At 42.9% G+C, this 23,450-nt stretch overlaps 1 protein-coding gene across 2 annotated transcripts in view; it reads right to left on the reverse strand.

Annotated features, from left to right (window-relative positions):
* LOC117413794 (LIM and cysteine-rich domains protein 1-like) overlaps positions 1-19,251 on the reverse strand; it is a 44,248-nt gene extending 24,997 nt beyond the window's left edge. The window contains exon 1 of one of the 2 annotated variants that reach the window (XM_034023120.3): positions 19,052-19,249. In XM_034023120.3, the coding sequence (XP_033879011.3) occupies positions 19,052-19,078 (27 nt within the window). In that variant the 5' untranslated portion in view covers positions 19,079-19,249. Of the gene's footprint in view, positions 1-19,051 lie in introns of both variants that reach the window. The other variant, XM_059000136.1, reaches the window with a different exon arrangement.
* Between the last annotated feature and the right edge of the window lie 4,199 nt (positions 19,252-23,450).

Raw genomic sequence — 23,450 nt, forward strand, 5'->3', positions numbered from 1 at the left:
AGCTGGGACACGCCCACATGCTGGCCAATCACCAGCTGCTTCACTAAGTAACGGTTATATCTTCCATAACTGTAAATAGTACTGTTAAAAATATACGTGGTTATTGAAATAAAACAAAGCTACTATGTTAATGAGTCTGCAGTCGGTAGCTATCAAGTTTGCAACAGCGTTGGTTATAGCATCGTACTTAGCTTGATTCATGGCTTTGCAGTGATCCTGAATTTCGAAGAGTACTCTGTCGAAACTGATGCGATTAATTTGCTGTTGTATTGTTGTTGTCTGTAGCAGAAGAACTGCAAGAAAGTGTATTTTGCAAAGTGAAAGCACGTTTAGCACGCAGGTGGTACAGCAGACTAGATGCACTTCTGTGATACTGGAACTCATTTTGACAGTAAATACAAGTAACCCTCTTTCTATCCAATGAACCGTGATAAAGTTTTTTTAAAAACAAACTTCCCATTCACAAGTCCTTCAGTTTGAGTGTTTTAAAATGGTGACACAGGAAATGACAGTTACTATAACATGTTGCATTAATCTTTTAAATGTAGCGGTACCGTGCTGGAAATGGGCTTTCATTTTCAAAACAGCTCGGTTGTGGTTGTAACCGTATAATGTCATACAATGCAGGATTCAATGATAATGTGGCACACGTTATTATTTATTTATTTTTTATTTATTTTTTAATCACTGTCTTTATAGGTGTGTATGATTTGTTAGTTACCAGAATTTCAGTCAACAACTGAAGACAGATAAGAGGATAATTCCGTACCACTTAATTTGCACTGATGAAACAGAAATCCCCATGGATGCTGTAGCTAACAGCTACTGTGCCTGAAAATAAACCAGATGTATAAATACACTGCAGTGCTGACAGCGACTGATAAAAGTGCCAGCCATCTACTGTGGTGTTTAAAGGTCTAGTCTATTGTACGTCAGGGACAATACAAATACTGTAATACAAAACATATCAATAACACGTCCTAGCCGGTTGACCGTGACAGAAGGGCTTCCATCATGTGTACAGCTCAAAGCTAACTTCTGTACAGGGCTCTGCGAGATAAGCATGAGTGCTGTGTGATGACAAGTTCAGTCTGGATACGTCCAGCGACGCACTGTGTTTATACTTAATAGACGGCTTATCACATTCCTCATGCCACTGTGAAGGGGGCTTCAGTGAGAACAGAACAATCCCGGTCAATCTGCTGGGCAACTTTCATTGCATAGTGACTCTCCCGGGGTATAATGGGAGTCAATGAGGACCTGATAATATCACTTTGGCTATTATCACGATTAATATCAATCATATTTATCAGTCATCCAACTGATTTCAACCTCAAGTAATATCACAAGTAAAAGCATAAGATTAGATATTGTACATGCAAGTCAGTTGCTGTTGTACTGTATAACGCTGCACAGTACAGCATACAGTATATTTACAGTATTTCATTATTAAAATGTGTTGTACATGAACAGTATTGTAGATTACCTTAATTACTACTGAATAATAAGTGCAATATCTAGTACTATATTTCTAGTTCCACAGCAAAACAAGTCGATTTGTTGTCTCAACAATTCTTCTGTGTTTTAATGCTTCTTTTGCCAGGTTATTGGTGAACCCGATAGTCAACTCTGCTTATTGTCCCCATGTTTAAAAAGAGTTTAACTGTACCATAATAACTGAAGGACCCTGTGACAGAAATACAATGATTCTTGGTAGAAAATCTCCCTCCCGACCTGTGAGGGCGCTAAGCAGCGAGAACAGAGTACCTTGGATGGGTTGGCCCGACAGTTCTTTCCCAGGGTTCAAGGGAAGTCGGCCAGCTAGAAAGGGGGCGGAACTCCGGTGCATTAACTCATCGACCCGGAAGGGAAACGATGTGTCGCGGATGGAGGGGCGGCTGCGGACCTGTGAGAGACCCAGTGATAAAACGTATCGTGTTTTGTTTGTCTATAATTGTCGTTTGTTATTATTAGACCGCTAACATGTTCCGGAGATGTCGCCAAGGGCCAGCACAAAACCCAGAACAGCACTGCACTACTGTCACTTATAAACCTGTATCACCCACCACGAGCACTACTGCACGCACCCAGGACTGGTGACCGTGTTAGTATATTGTGGGGCGGATATTTGTGTTTATTATTTGGGACTGCAACCCCGTTGTTATTTATTCCGTGCTCTACACATTGTTGTGTATTGCCGGGGATTATTATTTGGTCACCAGACCTGGAAATATAATAAACCTTTTTCCAAACTGGATTACAAACCTCTCTGCCTGCTTAATTACGCACTGCATCACTCCTGCACCTGTACCCAATCAACCACTTTGCCACAGACCCTCATGTGTTATTGCTTGCTTATATAACACTGTAAAACCACATCATACAGTAAGTGGCTCTTATAGAGAAATAACGCTACAGGCCAGTCTACCCAGTATACCCACTCTACCCAGCACACCCACTATACTCATCAACATGCTGTGCATCAACAAGGCATGTTCCATTTATATTCCACAAGGGCAATGACTGGATTAACTAAAGTGCGAGGGGATAATGGTCAAGTGCTTTCTTGACAGATACAGATGACAAGTAGCTTTGCAACAGGATTTATTGTGCAGACTAAAATGAAACTATTCCCACCCCGCAACCTGATCCACCAACTGTCTTCACTACTGCACAGTATGTTCACATGGTAATACTGAAAAAAGAATAACACTACACAACAAGGAAATTGATCCAAAGTGGCAGCTCACTCGATGGCACTTCTGTAAAGATATTACCTGATGTGCATTTCATTCTATTCTTGGTCTCACAGTTTAAAAAAAAAACAAAACATTATATTAACCCTTTGTGGTCCATTTATTCAGCACCTGTCAGGCGCGTCAGGTCTAATTTATTTTCACATGAGCTGTTTATTTTACACACGCTGTTTAAAGGTAATTTTATTCACAGTAAAACAGGTTTAAAAGGCACTTCATATCAAAAGGACACTCAGTACTGCATCTCCAGCCCTGCCCCACTCCTTGTTTGCTGTATTTATAACATATCTCTTCATAGTAGTGCATACTGATAAATCATCTCCTGATCACTTGATTTATCACCAAACTCCTCAATATTGCTATCTCAAAAAGCTTGGCAAATGTCTGTGATTTTCTTTGAGCGCTGGATGCGGAAGCAGCTATCTTGTTTGTTTATGTCCGTGTTATGTCTGTGGTGAAGGGGATATTCGTACTGCTCAGATCCGCCTCTGTTTTTTTCAGCTTCTCTCAGTTTCTATCGGGATCTCTCGGCCATTGAAAGCTTTTCTCTGCTTTTTCCGGAGAAAAAACGACTAGGGACCTGTGTATGACGCTTTTTTGATGATGACATCGGACTGGAAAGGAAAAATTGTAATGTCAGACCTGGTCCGACATAGGACCATAAAGGGTTAAACATGTATTTTAATTTAAAAACGTCATGCTGTATTGGTGATACACTTGGTTAAAGACACCTCTATTTGAAAGCTATGCCTTCAGTTAGTGTTACACTTGCTTGGTCATTTCAGCTGGAAGGTGAATGTGTCCCCACCCTTTCAATGGCTGACTTTCTGTCATTAACCAAAAAGCTGCTTCCCCTTTGTTATCCAAACTGTACCTGTCTTGTCCCTAAGAAAGTGAATAGCAGAGATGCACCCCTTGTTATATATCAGAATATCATCCATAACTTCAAAACGCTCAACAGGAAAGCTAAAACTATTAGAGACTATGTCAAAGAGGCAAACATTTCAGCTAGTGCCTTCCAGTGTGTCCATCTCCATGTACTGTACTTCTGTTTCTGCCATTTTGCTTTTCCATAAAAAAGTTAACAAGTATGAACACAAAGACAGTAGCAGAATGTGAGGGTCCCCAGCAGGCTGCAGGGAGTGCAGCCTAATCACAAGCAGCCCTGCTGTACAGAATGTGAGAGTCCCCAGCAGACTGCAGGGAGCTCAACCTCATCACAAGCAGCCCTGCTGTACAGAATGTGAGGGTCCCCAGCAGACTGCAGGGAGCTCAACCTCATCACAAGCAGCCCTGCTGTACAGAATGTGAGGGTCCCCAGCAGACTGCAGGGAGCTCAACCTCATCACAAGCAGCCCTGCTGTACAGAATGTGGGGGTCCCCAGCAGGCTGCAGGGAGCTCAACCTCATCACAAGCAGCCCTGCTGTACAGAATGTGAGAGTCCCCAGCAGACTGCAGGGAGCTCAACCTCATCACAAGCAGCCCTGCTGTACAGAATGTGAGGGTCCCCAGCAGACTGCAGGGAGCTCAACCTCATCACAAGCAGCCCTGCTGTACAGAATGTGAGGGTCCCCAGCAGGCTGCAGGAAGCTCAACCTCATCACAAGCAGCCCTGCTGTACAGAATGTGAGGGTCCCCAGCAGACTGCAGGGAGCTCAACCTCATCACAAGCAGCCCTGCTGTACAGAATGTGGGGGTCCCCAGCAGACTGCAGGGAGCTCAACCTCATCACAAGCAGCCCTGCTGTACAGAATGTGAGGGTCCCCAGCAGACTGCAGGGAGCTCAACCTCATCACAAGCAGCCCTGCTGTACAGAATGTGAGGGTCCCCAGCAGACTGCAGGGAGCTCAACCTCATCACAAGCAGCCCTGCTGTACAGAATGTGAGGGTCCCCAGCAGGCTGCAGGAAGCTCAACCTCATCACAAGCAGCCCTGCTGTACAGAATGTGAGGGTCCCCAGCAGACTGCAGGGAGCTCAACCTCATCACAAGCAGCCCTGCTGTACAGAATGTGAGGGTCCCCAGCAGACTGCAGGGAGCTCAACCTCATCACAAGCAGCCCTGCTGTACAGAATGTGGGGGTCCCCAGCAGACTGCAGGGAGCTCAACCTCATCACAAGCAGCCCTGCTGTACAGAATGTGAGGGTCCCCAGCAGACTGCAGGGAGCTCAACCTCATCACAAGCAGCCCTGCTGTACAGAATGTGGGGGTCCCCAGCAGGCTGCAGGGAGCTCAACCTCATCACACTAGGGCGGATTTCAAAGCATCAGTCATGTTTGAAAGGTGAAAAACTGGAACCGAACAGGGCAATGCAAGTTCTCTTAACCCTTTGCGGTCCATTTATTAATCGCGCGTCAGGCACGCCAGGTCTAATTAATTTTCACACGCGCAGTTAATTTTATACGCGCTGTTTAAAAGTATTTTTTTTCACAGTCAAACGGGTTTAAATGGCCCTGCATATCAACAAAGCACACACTAGGCATCTCCAGCCCCTCCCCAGCCTTTTGTTTGCTATAGCGTTCAGCTGTGTAAGAAATAAATAATAATAATAATAATAGTCGTACATACCGATCGGTCATCTCCAGATCACTCGTTTTATCACCAAACTCCTCAATAATGCGATCCAAGTCATTATTTTATTACTATAACATCTGAAAAAAGCTCTGCAAATGTCCATGATAGTCTCAGTGCGCTGACGCACTTAGCCAGCTTGTTTATTATGGACGCCCATTATCTGATACCTGATACCATGTATGACTATTCATGAAATACGCCTTTTTTTTTTTTTTTTTTTTTTTCCGACTTGTCTCGGCTCCTGTCGCTACCACTCGGCAATTGAATGGTTTTCTCGGCTTTTTCCGGAGAAAAAACGACTAAACACCCGTTTATTGCGTTGCTATAATGATGTCGGACCCAGTCCGACAAAGGACCTGTGAGGAATAATTGCAATGTCGGACCCAGTCCGACAATGGACCGCAAAGGGTTAAACCCTCGGGAGTTTTCATTCTCATTTTGCCAGTCCCAGGCTCCAGCCATTTGTAAGAAATAAATGTCATTGCTGTGTGAAGTATGGTAAGGAATGGACGTTCTCATTAAGATGGTTGATCTTTTCTATTGAGTTCTGTCACAAAGACGGCCAGAGTGGGTGGCGTCAGACCAGAAAGGAATACACAGACACAGACAGTGGTTGTGATGAGCTGAGTGCAATGGCTGCACTCAGCGTTTATTAACAAATAAAAGGTTTGAAAACAACGGAATACAAAACAGGACACGGCACTACACGCCAAAATAAACAGACGAACAAAACGGACTAGACAGTGCACAGACAGACGAACAAAACACGGTGAGCAGATAACACTAATATTTACGTTCTTATTTATTTTAACTCCTCTCTCTCTCTCCCGTTCTCCACTCACCGAACACCTAACTACGAGTGACTAAAAATGTGCCTATTTATACTGTTGTGCTGGGATTCAATTACTAATTAATTATTCACTTGAATCCCAGTACGTGAATTAATTCTGTGCAACCCCGTGCTCACATATTACATTTAACCAGCACGTGAAGTGATTTGTGCCCTCCTCGTGCCTAAATACAAATCTACACTTTTTAAATACACGTGAAACACAGACCCGTTTATATCCCGTGTACCAATCTATACACCAACATTAACATACGCACGCATACATACATACACAGAACACACAAATGCACACAGGGGCGGGGCACTTTGCCACATATACCCCCCCTTGTGCGCAGCACACATGGCCTCAACGGCCACCTCCCCCCTAAATACCCAGCAGTCCAGGCCAAAGTCTCGGGCTGGGAAGGGAGGCTTCAGTGGGCCCATGTCTGGAAATGCTGTCAGCTCCCCTGCCGGTAGTGGCACGGCTGACAGCATACTGGTCCCGTCCTGCAGCGAAAAAGCTGCGGGGGCAGGTGGTCCCCCAACCTCCCCCTTCTTCGTAGCCGGCAACTCCCTCCTGTGGGGCTCCGGCCACAAGAACTCCTGCAGCGAAACTGCTGCTGGGGAAAGTGGTCTCCAGACCTCGTCCCCCTTCTTCGTGGCCGGCAGCTCCCCTTTCTGGGGCTCCGGCCACCGTACTCCCTGTGGAGGTACGGGCAGCAGAGGCAGCTCCTGCTCCTCTGCTCCGGGCGGTGGCGGAAGCAGAGGCAGCTCCAGCTCCTCTGCTCCTAGTGGAGGAAGCGGTGGAGGTGGCGGAGGCAGAGGCAGCTCCTGCTCCTCTGCTCCTGGTGGTGGTGGAGGCAGAGGCAGCTCCTGCTCCTCTGCTCCTATTGGAGAAAGCGGTGGAGGTGGCGGAGGCAGTGGCAGCTCCTGCTCCTCTGCTCCTGGTGGTGGTGGAGGCAGAGGCAGCTCCTGCTCCTCTGCTCCTAGTGGAGGAAGCGGTGGAGGTGGCGGAGGCAGAGGCAGCTCCTGCTCCTCTGCTCCTGGTGGTGGTGGAGGCAGAGGCAGCTCCTGCTCCTCTGCTCCTATTGGAGAAAGCGGTGGAGGTGGCGGAGGCAGTGGCAGCTCCTGCTCCTCTGCTCCTTCCGGTGGAGGTGGCGGAGACAGAGGCAGCTCCTGCTGCTCTGTTCCTTCCGGTGGAGGTGGCGGAGACAGAGGCAGCTCCTGCTGCTCTGTTCCTGCCGGTGGAGGTGGCGGAGGCAGAGGCAGCTCCTCTGCTCCTGGCGGCGCTGGCTCCCTCCGCTGTGGCGGCTGGGCTGGTGCGCGCCGTGCTGCCTTCAGCAGCATGAATAGAGGCTGCTGGGGGACACCAGCCTCCTGCCCCTCTCCCCCAAAAAAATTTTCAGGGGGTTGGGCCTGTAACTCCTCCCCTTCCGGCTCTTGGGGCTGAACCAGCAGGCATTTTCCCTCTGCTGGTGGCTTGGGTCCCAGAGCTGTGGAAGCCCCGACTTGCCTCCCTTTGGGCTGTGGACGCACCGACTCCTCCCTTTTGGGCTGTGGACGCACCGACTCCTCCCTTTTGGGCTGTGGATGCACCGACTCCTCCCTTTTGCGCTGTGGACGCACCGACTCCCCCCTCTTGGGCTGTGGACGTTCGGGCTCCCCCCACTCAGGCGTAGGACGTTCGGGATCCTCCCACTCAGGCGTAGGACGTTCGGGCTCCTCCCACTCAGGCGTAGGACGTTCGGGCTCCTCCCACTCAGGCGTAGGACGTTCGGGCTCCTCCCACTCAGGCGTAGGATGTTCGGGCTCCTTCCACTCAGGCGTAGGACGTTCAGGCTCCTTCCGCTTGGGCTGTGGACGCTCAGGCTCCTCCCGTTTGGGCTGTGGACGCTCAGGCTCCTCCCATTTGGGCTGTGGACGCTCAGGCTCCTCCCGCTCGGGCTGTGGAGGCAAAACCAGCAGGCATTCTTCCTCTGCTGGTGGACCTGCTACCTGGGCTGTTGTTCCACTTATAACTGCCTCCAGGTAGCTGAGGACCAACCCCACACCTTCCTCCCAGGTGCTTAGGGTCTGTTCCCTCGCATATGCCTCCCATCGCTCCCTATCCATAAACTGCAGGAACCGGACGACTACTGGTATAGACTGGGACTCCAGCCCAGCATTTTCCAGCATCCAGTCCCGCACTTTGATGGCGTCTTCTGCCATTATATATATATATTTTTTCTTTTTTTTTTTTTTTTTTTTTTTTAAACAAAACCCCTCCTGGTCTGACGCTTGGAGGCGCGGCTATCCCACTTCTGACACCACGTGTCACAAAGACGGCCAGAGTGGGTGGCGTCAGACCAGAAAGGAATACACAGACACAGACAGTGGTTGTGATGAGCTGAGTGCAATGGCTGCACTCAGCGTTTATTAACAAATAAAAGGTTTGAAAACAACGGAATACAAAACAGGACACGGCACTACACGCCAAAATAAACAGACGAACAAAACGGACTAGACAGTGCACAGACAGACGAACAAAACACGGTGAGCAGATAACACTAATATTTACGTTCTTATTTATTTTAACTCCTCTCTCTCTCTCCCGTTCTCCACTCACCGAACACCTAACTACGAGTGACTAAAAATCTGCCTATTTATACTGTTGTGCTGGGATTCAATTACTAATTAATTATTCACTTGAATCCCAGCACGTGAATTAATTCTGTGCAACCCCGTGCTCACATATTACATTTAACCAGCACGTGAAGTGATTTGTGCCCTCCTCGTGCCTAAATACAAATCTACACTTTTTAAATACACGTGAAACACAGACCCGTTTATATCCCATGTACCAATCTATACACCAACATTAACATACGCACGCATACATACATACACAGAACACACAAATGCACACAGGGGCGGGGCACTTTGCCACAAGTTCCTAATGTAAATTTAGAGACTATTATGAAGTTACATTTCAAAATACTTAAAGCCCCAGTCTATACTGTACAGATCTCAACCATGTAAAACAATGACACTGAAAAGATCTTTACACCACAGACTGTAGATAAACCGTGTTCTTGTACTGTATGAAGTGTATGATGACCAGAACTAAAAAAGCAATAACCCTACATTCTCCTGGTAAGTATCACAGACATGTTAGAAATGGCACTGTTCTGTTTCTCTTCACATGGTGGTTGGTGTCAGTGTCAGTTCTGCAGCACGTGGTTGAAAGCTGTGTCCACGCTAGGGTATGTGTGATCTGGCAGGATAGCTTCCTAACAGGAGGCTGTGTGGTCCAGTGGTTAAAGAAAATGGCTTGTAACCAGAAGGTCCCTGGTTCAAATCCCAGTTCAGCCATACTGACTCATTGTGTGACTCTGAGCAAGTCACTTTTGGGTAGTTGTAAGTGACTCTGCACCTGATGCATACACACCCTAGTCTCTGTAAGTTGCCTTGGATAAAGGTGTCTGCTGGGATAAACAAATAATTCTAAAAGAATTCTCTCTGGTTGCGGACTACTCCGTCAGCTCTACAAAATGAGTTGAGCTTGCTTGGAGCTTCATACACTTTCAGAATCTTTTTACCAGTTTAAAGATTGAACACATATTGACTTTGTGTGTACTGGAGCCTCATCCCTCGACCCTCGACAAAGAAATACACACCCTGCGTGTGTTTACTGGATTTAGCCAGTCTTCTGACAATTTCTTTACAAATGAATGGAATCAATTTGTATGAGCAATTTAAAAAATATATATAAACATTAATTTGTAATAAGATACTTGTATGGGTGGCGCGTTTTTCTCCTTTGTATTATATTTGTGTACAGATGTCCTCTAGTGCACAGAACACATGGCACAATTCTAAAGTTAAAAACTTCTTTATGTTTAATAGAAGTTCTTGAGCTCAGTCTTTATCGCTGTTATTTATTATAAGTTGTGTGTGTACAGTGTAAGTTGTCTCTTATTATAGCACAGTTTGATAAGCTTAGCATTGGGTTCCTCTCGTCCAAACTGCACGAGATAATATCTCTTATACAATGAGAGACGGACTACAGTACGCAAATGATGTATTAACCTATATGTTATTTTAATAATGCAATAAAAAATGGGTTGTCCATGAACTGTATAGCATGTGTGTGCATAATACAACTTCTGTGACATTTTAAAAGAGTGTACATTATCTGAACTTTTAGTGCGCAGACTTGTTGTTTTCCTGTCCAATACAGAACAGTATTGTATATTATTGAGGAAAGGGAGGCGTTGAAATGCAGGAATCTATTTTGATCCGCTTGCCAGCTTCCAGCCTCCGATATGACAGGAAGAATAACTGCTGTTAATCCAGCCCAGTGCAGCACATTCTTGGCTGGGATCTCCCTGCTCTGCAACAATGTATGAATTCATGATGAAGCCCAAGAGACGGCCTGGATATTTTAGATGAGGTGATTTGATTTTTCCGTGTGCCCCTCACATTGTCCTCGCCCAGTTCAGACACAGACCTGTGTGCATGTCAGTCACACCTAGTGATTACCCTGGCGACCCTACCGAACTCCCATAGCACACATTTCAGTTTCACAGCAGCCACACCCACAAATCCTCTAAGGAGCAAGTGGAGTGGAGTATAATGGAGTGTTTTTAACTTCACAACTTTTCAATTAATTTGTGAATATGGGTTCAAGGAGAGGTGACATGGCACTGGCTACAGTTACCCTTATAGGTTTACCATGTTAAATTAGCATGGAAAGTTTCCATGCCATTCCCATGCTTATACTGTTCATTTACCATGGTATACCATGGTTTGCCATGTTTTACACTTTGCTGTGCTTTTACTGTGGGGAGCTTTTTGAAAGGTTCGGCAGCTCTGTAAGCGAGTGCACTACAATTCTGACCTGAAATCTGCCTCCCTCAAGATTTCCATTACATGAGAGTAGATGTTAAAACTTCATTTGAACTCAGCTCTCGCCAAGATAAGCACCAACTAAGACGTAGCTTTACAGTAAACTAATGTGATTCATCTGTGTCTCCATCCAGGATGTAGATATTCTTCTGCCTGGTGTTGAAGGCTGAAGTGTAATGCTGGCTCCAGGGATCAGCTTATTTTGCCTCCCCAGCGCATCAGCATGACAACCATCTGGATTGAGCTAAGTAGGGTATATCTCTGGGGTCTTCAAGTGGGCACCTTCCATTCTCTGTGTTTCGTCGACTAGCCCACGACACCTCAAGAGGACTCGACGGTGATTCTGGCGTCCCAGCATCACCCCCTTCCGTCCCCCACTCAACTCAACCCAGCTTACTTACCCATACATCAGCATTTCTTTCTTTCTATTGTGCTTGAGATCCCCAACCAGAATCTTTCAGTCTCAACCACAGCCAGTTGCTGCTCCTCTCTGCTGCTTCACATTAGTTATTCATTGTGCGACGCAACTCTTGGCCACTGTATCTGATGTCTCTGAGAAACTGGGTTGTAGAGTGTGCCACAAATCCTCGACAACTGACCTCCACTGAGTAAACCCGGACTCTCCATTCTCGCTGTTCCACTTCAGCAGCAAGTTGAGCATACAACAGTTTCTTCCTCTCATACACCTCATCTACAGCATCCTCCCATGGCACTGTTAACTCTACCAGGTGAACAAGGCGTGCTGATGGTGTGTAATGTTTTGATGGAACTGGTGGCAATTTATTGGTCATGTTACGCGTGTCTTCCAATGCTAAGGCCAAACATCGCAGCACCTGGTCATGGCGCCAAGTAAACTGTCCTTGGCTAAGACCCACCTTACATCCCGTCAAAATGTGCCTTAATGTTGCAGGTGATGAACACAAAGGACATGAGGGATTCTCTCCTACCCAGAGGTTTAGGTTCTGTGGTGATGGGAGAACATCATATGTTGACCTGATGAGGAAACTGATCCTGCTCTGTACCATTGTCCATAGGTCTTGCCAGCTGATCTTGCATTGTTCCACACTCTCCCATCTCATCCATTCTCCCTGCTTGGCCTGGGAAACTGCCTTTATGCACCTCATCCTCTCCTCCTGCTTTTGCACCTCGTTGACTACCAGCTTCCTCCGTTGAGCTGGGGCTGCCTTGTGCCATGTAGGAGGAGCTGAACTGAGACCAAGTCTGAGAGCAAATCTCCAAAGTAGGCTTTCACTAAATTTGTTATTGTCATCGGTACATTGAAAAAATCAAATGCTGCCCAAAGAAGTTCATGTGGCACTGAACCATATGCATTAGCCAAATCCAGGAATGTCACATGGAGCTCCTTCCTCTCCTTTTCAGCTGATTGAATTTGCTGCAAGATCACACTGATGTGTTCTAAGCAACCTGGGAAACCTGGAATGACGGCCTTTTGTAATGAAGTGTCAATGAAGCAGTTCTTTAAAAGTTGACAATCTCTGAGCAATAATGCTGAAGAAAATCTTGCCTTTCACATTAACAGGGAAATAGGGCGAAACTGACTGATGCTTGTAGAATCTTTTACTTTTGGTATAAAGACTCCACCTGCTTGGCACAACCTGTTTTTCCCATGCCACTTTCATCAATTTCCACGGGATTCATAGAACTCCTGAAGCACTCTTGTACACTCTGTATGGAACTCCATTAGGCCCTGGAGATGATGACACACTTGCTTTTTCACAGCTTGCTCTACTTCTTTCCACTTAGGTGCACAGTCCTCCATTTGGTATTTTGGTGGATTGATAGGTGGGATGTCTGAAGGAATTGACATAGACTCCTGCCTTTTTGAATCTGTATGTGTTTCCTCCAAATATCTCTCCAGCTCAGACGTAGATGCTTTAAGTGTGCCATTTGTCTCACTGATGAATAATTTCTTTACAAATTTGAATGGGTCTTTATAAAAGTTATTATTATTTATTTCTTAGCAGACGCCCTTATCCAGGGCGACTTATAACTGTCACATTATTTTTACATAGAATTACATTATTTTTTATTATTTTATTTTTTTTTTTTCACATTATTTTTACGTACAATTACCCATTTATACAGTTGGGTTTTTACTGGAGCAATCTAGGTAAAGTACCTTTCTCAAGGGTACAGCAGCAGTGTCCCCCACCTAGGATTGAACCCACGACCCTCTGGTCAAGAGTCCAGAGCCCTACCCACTACTCCACACTGCTGCCACTGCTTTTCAAGTTAGTTCTCGCACACTCCCTCTTTTTGTAGCATTTACGTAGGCGCTCACCTCTGCGCAATGTTGCAAGCTTATCTTTTATGACACCTTTGTAACAGATTGAGTATCCAGCTTCTTTTCAACTGTTCCACTTAACCTTTCAAACTAAAAACAGAGACCCATGTTTACTGTGTCCCACACAGTTTTCTCACTCGCTCTTGGCCACTTAACTCCGGGCTTGTGCTTCCTGTTGTTGGATTTCATTCGACTGACTTGACTGACTTTGTAAGAAGTACTGATCAATGCGAGGCCCTTGTCCCTTCTCCCTCAAGCATTTCATTCTCCTTTGATGAATCTTCAAACCCCTGACCATTAGCACCTTGCTCCAGCCACAGACACAAACAAAAAAAAAAAAAAAAAAAAAAAAGGGGAGCTTCGATGCATTAACTCATCAACCCGGAAGGGAAATGATATGGCAGCTGCGGATTGGAGGAGCGGCTGCAAATGTTTTTTTTTTTTTTTTTTAATTTAGTCGTCGCCAATTATTTTACCCCGGTTTTCACCCCAATTTAGCATGCCCAATTATTATCTGTATCCCCGGCTCACCGCTCGCAACCCCCCCGCCGACTCGGGAAACGGAGGCTGGGATACGCGTCCTCCGAAACGTGCTCCTGCCAAGCCGTCATTTTTCGCACTGCAGATCCACAGCAATGCCACCAGACCTATAGTGCCGGAGGACAACACAGATCTGGCGGCTCCGCTGCAGAGCCACAGGCGCCCTATCGGCCACAGGGGTCGCTGATGCGCGGTGAGCCGTGGGTTCCCCTGCCGACCTAAGCCCTCCCTACCCGGGCAGATTTGAGAAGTAACTTAGTACAGGAATAAATTATCAAAGTTACCATAACAGATGCAGGGCTCGAAATTAACGGTGACCATGCGGCAATTGCCATGGGTGCCCTTATCAATCGCCGCAATGCCCCTTAAAATGTATGTCTATTCATGGCCATTATGGCTGCAGTGCCCTTTCAGCTACAGCAACATGCCTGTATTAGGAAGTGTTTGCATCCAAACAGTAACATGATTTACGTGGTTACGTTGCACCAGTTCCAAACACACACTTGTCAATATTTCTGAATGCGCTACGACATCGGTCTGCATATGCAAAGCCAGCATACGTTTTTAAATTAAGCACGATAGGGATGATAACAATCTGACCAAACACAAATGCCTGGCAGTCCAGATGCTGTATTAACACCAGCAGAATACGATAACCCCAGTTAAGTGGAAACTTAACATAAAGAAAATAATTATAATGAAGGGCTGAAAGGCAGCAAAAGGTCCAAAATATTTTAAAAAAGTGAAACAGTATCAAGCTGGAAAATGTTTTCTTTGTGTACTCCAATAAACCAATGTTGTCTTTCGCCACTCAAATCGTAGGGTGCCTACATAAAGTTCTGAGTTTTATCGTTTGTTATATCTTCTTTAGCAGATGCATCTATCCCAGATATATTCGGTTACATTGCCTTCAAGAATCGGAGAATGATTTAATTGGGCTAGTTACATGATGAGCTGATAATATCTCTTGACTTCAGCCAAAGAAAGCAGGCACGGTAATTTAAGATTTTACCAAAATAAAAACAGTAAATGTAATGTGAGTTTTGTACTAAAGCAGTCAGCTGCTGCTGGGAAAACTGAGTTTATTTCTCAAACTGACCATACTTGGGACTGTAATTAGGAATTGAACGTCTGAAAAAAAAAAAAGACAAAGGAAACATTTAGAGAATCAAAATTAAATGTACTGCAGGTTGCTTGATTGCAGCAGAAAAACTGCCATTCATTAAACTTAGCTTTCAGAGTGTGATAAGAATGGTTTGGAAATATCTACAATATGATACTGTGTTTACTGTGGTGTATTCATATCAAACTAACAGAACCAACTCACTGAAACTGAAACTTGTTTTTTACTGAAATAAATGGTTACATGTACAGTAAAAACATAAGAGCTGGCTGTGTTACATGCTCTCGGACTCCACTAACACTGAGCATGCAAGCTGCAGCATGCTATTTCCTATATTGAAAATGGACACAAAGGTGTGGTCACCAATTCTCTACACAACACCTGCAAATATCTCAAATATATATTCTCTGCTAAATTCATTCCAGTCATCGACTGCATAGATTACCTAACAGAATGAAGCAACAAACAAGTGACTAGTAACATAAGTTACTGTTTTAATATCACTTTAGCGTCTTAACAAGTTGTTGTATTTTAAGCAGTTGAATATGGTAGCAACAATTGGATTTGGCGCAGTGGATATAAGAAATGCCATATTTGCTCTCTGTGTTTTTTCTTACTGATGCAGTGTAGCAGGAGAGCAGGTTAATTTGACACCTTGTGGGGAACCAGATGTAATTTGACATGGTTCTGAGAGCTCTGTTGAGGCCACAGAGGGTGCTATAAACTTCTCAGCTTAAAGTCAACTGGATGTGATGAATGAAACAGAAAATGATATGAAGTGAATCTAAACAACACATGTTCTGATAATCTCCCTCCATACCAAGCTGCTTTCTAAAGGTTTTACAAACTGTATAACCTTATAAAAACCTCTCTCTCTCTCTCTCTCTCTCTCTCTCTCTCTCTCTCTCTCTCTCTCTCTCTCTCTCTCTCTCTCTCTCTCTAGACAACCTCGGTTAACTTGACTGGCGGATAACTTGACACCTTCGCTTAATTCGACAGACAGTCTTGGTCCCGGATTTTCTCCATATAAAATATATGCATCCTGTTTCTTTTCATTTATTAATTCTACACCACGCTTTACTCATAACTCAACAGTTATATAAAGGTACCGAAGGGATAAAGGCTATTAAAGACTAGTGGATAACTCGACACCGTTGTTTCATGTGACTGACCTCTGACTGGAAATGGATCGTTCATTCATTCATTCGCAACGACCAAGTACAGCTGGTTACAGTGTCAGTGCACAATAAGGGAAAAATGAGTTCTCGTTCAATTGACTTTAAAGCTCAGGTTATTCAAAGCGTGTTTCTGCATGCGAAACAATCGACAATGCTTGATTTCTGAGTGAAACTAAGTTGTTTACTATTGTTTTTGCTGACCAAGTTAATGATGTATAATGTACATTTGTTAACTTTTCAATCGCCGCAATGCCCCTCAAAATGTATGTCTATTCATGGCCATTATGGCTGCATGTTAATGATGTATAATGTACATCTGTTAATTTTTCAACTGTCTTCATAAGGACATTTAACTAAAAATAAACTTGTAAATACTGTAATACTGTAAACGTGTAAGTTCTGTTACTTATATGCATGTCAATGCCATGGCTCACCCGTGGTTAACTCGACACCTCGGATGAGTCAACTAAATGGCATCCCTGTGGGATGTCGAGTTAACCAAGGTTGACTGTATAAAAATGAGCTGTGTTGTAAGACAAATACAATATTGCATCTGGATGATCTTTCTACTGATCTTTTGATTAAAAACAAATCAGAAAGCAAGTGCCTGAGCCAATGACAAAGCTCTATAAGGTTATTTAGGCATAAGAAGGGCTATTGTCAGAGAGGAAATATCTGTCATGTAAATTCGAAATCTCCTAGGAGGAATCAAGCAGTCACTGTTAAGGATCTGTCAGGATTTCCAGTCCATCTAATTTCTTATTAGCATAGGCTACTTTATTACAAAAACAGTACAGTAATATCAGTTGAGATGTTAAGTCCTGGCACTGGCTGTCACTGAACTGAGTCCCTCTACAGGATCAATATACTGTGCACATGTATTATTTCATCTACCTTCAAAAGCCGAGTACAACATAAAGGGTTAGTTATTAAAAGTGGTGTTAATAACTTTAGGTGTACAAAACGTTGCATAACATTCCTCACACACTGAGATAAAAAGAGCTCCTGGGTGTTCTATAGAAACCCACATGGTGTGTCCTATAAAGAACCCTTCTTATATGCTGAACAGAGGGTTCTATATACACTAATGGGTTTCATATGAAACCAGAGTTCTGAATAGAATCAAAGGGTTCCATAATTCGATGCTTCATATTTAAAACCCCTAATTAGGGCTCTATTGGATCAAATGTGCGTATGTGGTTTGGGTTTGAGAGTGTTACAGCTCTTCTGACGAGAGTTTATGTTAGGAGAGGCATATGCTAAACAGATCTCAGTGGTGTATAAACAATTGAACTATTAAGACATCATTATCATGTAATTGGAGGCACTTGATCTGTATGGTGTGACTGTTCTAGATGCTGTACCGTACCCCATATACAAAGGGACTATTGTGCAGATAGGCTCCACAAGCCAATTTGGGATCTAGCCATTTGCAAAGTGTACCAATGCATTTTCTGTGTTGTAAGTAATACAGTTATACATCCTCAACACAGTACTGTAGCAAAGGGTTGTTTACAAAATAACCTTTACTATCTTTTATTAAAATAAATTCAATGGCAAATGTTTAAACTAGACGTCTTTCTTAATGTCTGGAAGAAACACCTGTCATTGAAATGATTAATCATTGTAGTATTTCTAAATGTAGCACTAGTGAGTGTTCTGTATGGATTACAAAATAACGAGGGCATTTAGAATAGCCTAATTAAGTTGGCACTACTGGGCAACACGTTTCATATTTGAATACAGTAGGACTACAATAACAGTTATTAAACACTTACATTAACAACGAGTCGTTTTATTTATGTAATCTAACTGTAGCCTACACTAGCAGCTGAGGCAGGGATTCCTATGAGACAGGAAAAGACATTTGACTAGATGAAACACATGATACATGTGCACGGTACAGACTCAATACACCTGCACAAGAGCTCTGCATTGCGAAACGACTGTGCGAAAGCTTTATCTTTTACATGTAAAATCCCCGGTGTTGGTAACAAGTGTTAAAACGCATATTATTTTAATATTCTTATTTATAAATGATGCTTATTTCAAATCTTGAAGGTGCTGCTGTCGGCACTTGTGTACAATGCATTAACATTAAGTCACGTGGCGCAGTCTAGCCTGCCCAGTACACTAGACATATTTGCATTGCTTTATAGTGAATGAATTAAACTTCCTTTGATACTGTTGGCTGCTTTTGTACTGTATATATATATATATATTGATGTCTTCAGTGGGATTTGACTCCGACAGACACGCTGCTAAGATAGTTAAACAAATAAAGCGCCTGCTTTCCCTGGAAATTATTTGGGTAATTTTCCAGTTTTTCCCATGGCTATACTGTGTATTTATCACAGCTTTATATTTTGCCGTGTTTTCTGTAGGGTTTACCGTAGCTCTCTGGTCTTTCCAATACTTACCTGTGCTTCACCGTGCTTTCACTGCGCTGTGCTTTCATGATACACTTTTATAAAGGTTCATATGCTTTGCAGCGGTTGCTAGTTTATGTTGTGCTCACAGTGACATACTATCTCACTATTTTGACTTAGGATCTCGTTATTTCGAATTACTATCTCGTTAGAAACTTAGTAAGTCGAAATAACGAGATAGTAAGTCGAAATAACGAGATATTAAATCAAAATAATGAGACAGTATGTCAACCTTATAATGGAAATTTAAAATGTATTTCTTTTTTTCTTTTTTTTTATTGGTGGCGGAAATGGGCTTCCATACAAAATTGATAATTAAAAAAAAAAACATTTATGAACGCATGCGAATGTAATTTAGGATTGCTGTACAAAGGTCGGTGTCAACGATCAACCAAGGTGTACTTCGTGAAACAAAAATTAAACTTACCTTTTGCATTCCAGCGCTGAGATCCATAACAGATATTTCCAGATGTATCTCTTTGAAATCTCTTATCTTTTAGTTTTACTATGATTATTATTTTAAGTTTTATTAGTCAGCCCTACACTGTCAATATCTTGTTTGCAAGCTGTAGCTAACCTCAGAATGCTCGCTTTAATGTGAGGGTGGGATTCCTCACGGAACTCCGCCAGCCAATCGGAAACAGATACAAACTTGTTCCACCCAATAGGAACCTTTCTGTTTTTTTCCTCTCTTTTTCATTATCTGGTAACACCCAGTCTGTGAAAGTCGTGACATCACCCATGTGGGATTAAATGATAAGACAGTGAAAGAATTTTTGATTCACATTTTTTCACACCACACTCAGAGGGGGTTCAAAGGTTTCCCGTCATCATAATCCTTAATGTTATTTTTTCCTTTAAAGGAAGAGGCGTTTGAAAAACTGGACGTGAATCGCAAAGCACAGCCTTCAGTGAACCAGCACAACCACTTGACAATTAAGAGCGTTCAGACGAAACCTGGACACATAGACCAGAATCATTTTGCTTTAAAAGGGTAATTGTCGTGAAGGGGACGGAATGTAAATACATTGCTAATATCTCATTGGAATTCTATCTGTTCAGAATTGTAAACAGCCTGATACCATCTGATACATGCTTTGTAGATTATGGGTTTTTCTTTAAGAATTAACTTTCTGTTTCTAAAGTGCTTTGTTAAAAGGTTGTCTTGATATAAACGTGACCATTTATGTAAAAACAACAACTTTTCCCACATGAAAAAAGACACAGTACATCCTCTATAAAATCAATCAAAAAAACAAAACAAAAAAAAAACAACTTACCAATAAAGGTTTTAAAATCACGTCATAAAATTTTAACAATGTTCTGTTACTGTTAACAATATTGTCACTGGCTGAATTGTCTTTTATTTGCTAGAATTCTCTTTTATTATGCTAGAATTCCCTTTTATTATGCTAGAATTCTCTTTTATTATGCTAGAATTCTCTTTTATTATGCTAGAATTCTATTATATTTAGAATTCTCTTTTATTATGCTAGAATTATATTTTATAATGCTAGAATTACCTTTTATTGTGCTAGAATAGTTCTTTTTTTTAAAATTGTGCTAGAATTCTTAGAATGTTTACGTCAAATCCATTTTAAATATTTCAACAATGGAATAATACAGGTGTGTCCCAGTACCGGTGCTGTAGGTCACATGATCTACTCTATGCTATTGAAGTTTGAACACATGGAGTTATTTTAAAGAACGAGGAAGCAATTATTCACCTATGTGTTGTATTTGAGACATATGCATATCTCAAATTAAATAATACAATGAAGTAAAGAATAACATAGAAGCAAGAAAATATATTTTAAAACCAGTAAAAATAAACAAAGCAGTTTTCTAGCTCTTAATATTACAATGAGCAATACCATCCTAGCTAATTATAATAATTAGTGTCCCTGGTCTCAATCTTGACCATTAAAACCCATTGAAAAACTGGAGCAGGGTAAATGGTAAAGGAAATGATTTCAATTGAAGGACGTTCTGTATGGGAAACACATGGCCCCCTGCAAAAGTGTGGCACTAATTAAAAACTACAAGGCAAAGGTCACTTTTAAAAGCCTTATTTGGGCACTGTTATATGATATTGAATGAATACATGGATGACCATGTGACTGCAGGAACAGTTCAGTCCCAGTGCATTCCTAAATACTTTCATCTTTAAATTGATTCCTTTTCCAATTCAACTGTGGATATCGTATGAAGGCCGTAGACAGCTATGAGGCACCGAGGCACGGGCCTCGGTTAAAATCATACTAATAATTATTTATTTGGGCTCTTTTACACGTTGCTTTGCCGCAAATAAAAATGCATGTCATCCTTTTTCACATTAATAGAAGTCAAATGCATATTCATGAGTATAAATCAATACACAGCCAAACTGCCTGTCAAATCGACTGGTCAGCCAAAAAGCTCCAGCTGCAACCCTCACTGGTTATGATGTGCTTACGCAGCCAAACTCTCTCTGTCTTTTCAACCCGCTTAAGCTAATTTTATTGCTGAATGTGATTTTATAATTAATATCACACAAAACTTTGTGTATGCAAGCACGCTTGTCTTTTCGGTATTTGGATAATGACATCATTGTTAAAATGATTTGTTTGAAACATCAGGATTTAAAAGTCTGGCACTGCTACTTTTCTTATCTTCTTTTATATTGAATTTGAATGTTGCAAAGAAAAGGCTACTATATATATATATATATATATATATATATATATATATATATATATATATATATATATATATAGTATAATAGGAGGTATTTTTTTTTTTGGGATGTACACAAAATGTATAACTGATTTACATTTTTAAATCCCTCCAAAACAGAGCACAGTCTCACTGATTCACCACTTAATGTTGATTATGCCTATCTAAATACAGCTGCTCTTTTTTGTCCCACTTCTAAACATTGCTACATACTATAAAGTATATGATCTGGAACCTGGACTAGCATCTTGTGTATTTGTGTAGTGTAAGACAAGGTCAGGACATTGATTGTGATTTCCTGTGACTTCAAAGGAGAATAAAACAAGTAAGACTTTATTAACTTCATTGTCAACTATAAAAACCAAGCTGGCTCATGTGCCTTTAACTCCTGTATTTCCTTGTCTTCACAGAGATACAGTGCTGTTCTATAAGAACCTGGCTCCCCCCTTAACTTCCTCCCACACTTACTCTCTGTTCTGCACTCAATTACAGTGTCTGCTTTCTTCAGTGCTGGGCTGAGCAGCTACACAGCATTGCAGATGCAGACAAAGTGAAAGTGAAATATACTAACACCGAGATTAGTAACCAGACAAAATACAAAGTCTGTTACACAGGAGTTTAGCAATAAAATGAGAATTAAAACACACAAGTGCTGATATAACACATAAGCCTGTTTTGCATGGATCACAATGACGTTCATTGCAACAGTATTTTATATTCTGAACATTTCAATATTGTACAGATATTAGCTATTAACTGGAGGGGCATAATAAACAAAGGGATATTATCAGGACCGTGTCCCCATTGACTCCCGGTATATACTGTCAATTCTACATGGTCCATAAGGACATTTCTACATGGTGATAAAAAGTGGTGATATTAACAGGAGTGTGAATAAGCTTGTTTAACTAGCAATGTGTCACAAAGACGGCCGGAGTGGGTGGCGTCAGACCAGAAACAGGAAGTAACACACAGAGACTTGGGGTTTTGATGAAGCTGTGCGCGTGATCGCGCTCAGCATTTAATAATTAAACAGAACAGAAAATAAAAGGTTTGAACACAAAACACAGGACACGGCACTTATGCCAAAATAAATATATAAACAAAATGGACTAAACAGTAAACAGACAAACGAACAGACAAACACGGTGAGTAAGAACACTTGTATTTACGTTCTTACTTTTTACTCCTCTCTCACCCGTTCTCCACTCTCGAACACCCAACCCCGAGTGAGTGAAAACCTGCTGCTTTTATGCAGTTGTACCGAGACTCGATTGCTAGTCAATCATTCAATTGGAATCTCGGTACAACTGCACGTGAATTAATTAAAGTGCACTTTCCCATGTTCACATACTAATACTTTAAATGCACGTGATGTGATGTGACATCCTCGTGCCTAAATACAAATATACAATTTAAATAACTCGTGCTGCACAAACCCATTTATATCCTGTGCAGCCATCTCTATACACCAACATTTACACACAACACGTAACATACAACATAGAAACGCACACAGGGGCGGAGCACATTGCCACATATACCCCCCCTTTGTGCGCAGCACACATGGCCTCAACAGCCACCTCCCCCCTTAAAAACCCAGCAGTCCAGGACAAAGTCTCGGGCTGGGAAGGGAGGCTTCAGTGGGCCTATGGCTGGCAATGCTGTCAGCACCCCTGCCGGTAGTGGCATGGCTGACAGCATGCTGGTCCACTCCTGCAGCGAAATTGCTGCGGGGGATGCTGGTCTCCTGACCTCTCCCCCTTTCTTCGTAGCCGGTAGCTCCCTCCTGTGGGGCTCCGGCCACAAGAACTCCTGCAGCGAAACTGTTGCTGAGGAAAGTGGTCTCCTGACCTCTCCCCCTGTCTTTGTAGCCGGTAGCTCCCCTTTCTGGGGCTCCGGCCACCGTACTCCCTGTAGTGGAAGTGCGGGAAGCAGAGACAGCTCCTGCTATTCTGCTCCTGGCAGTGGCGGAGGCAGAGGCAGCTCCTGCTCCTCTGCTCCTAGTGGTGGTGGAGGCGGAGGCAGAGGCATTCTCCCTCTGCTGGCAGCTTGGGTCCTGGGGCTGTGGAAGCACAGACTTCCTCCTCTTGGGCTATGGACGCACCGAC

Source organism: Acipenser ruthenus, chromosome 25 (assembly GCF_902713425.1).
Source record: "Acipenser ruthenus chromosome 25, fAciRut3.2 maternal haplotype, whole genome shotgun sequence".
In the NCBI taxonomy this organism is placed as follows: domain Eukaryota; kingdom Metazoa; phylum Chordata; class Actinopteri; order Acipenseriformes; family Acipenseridae; genus Acipenser; species Acipenser ruthenus.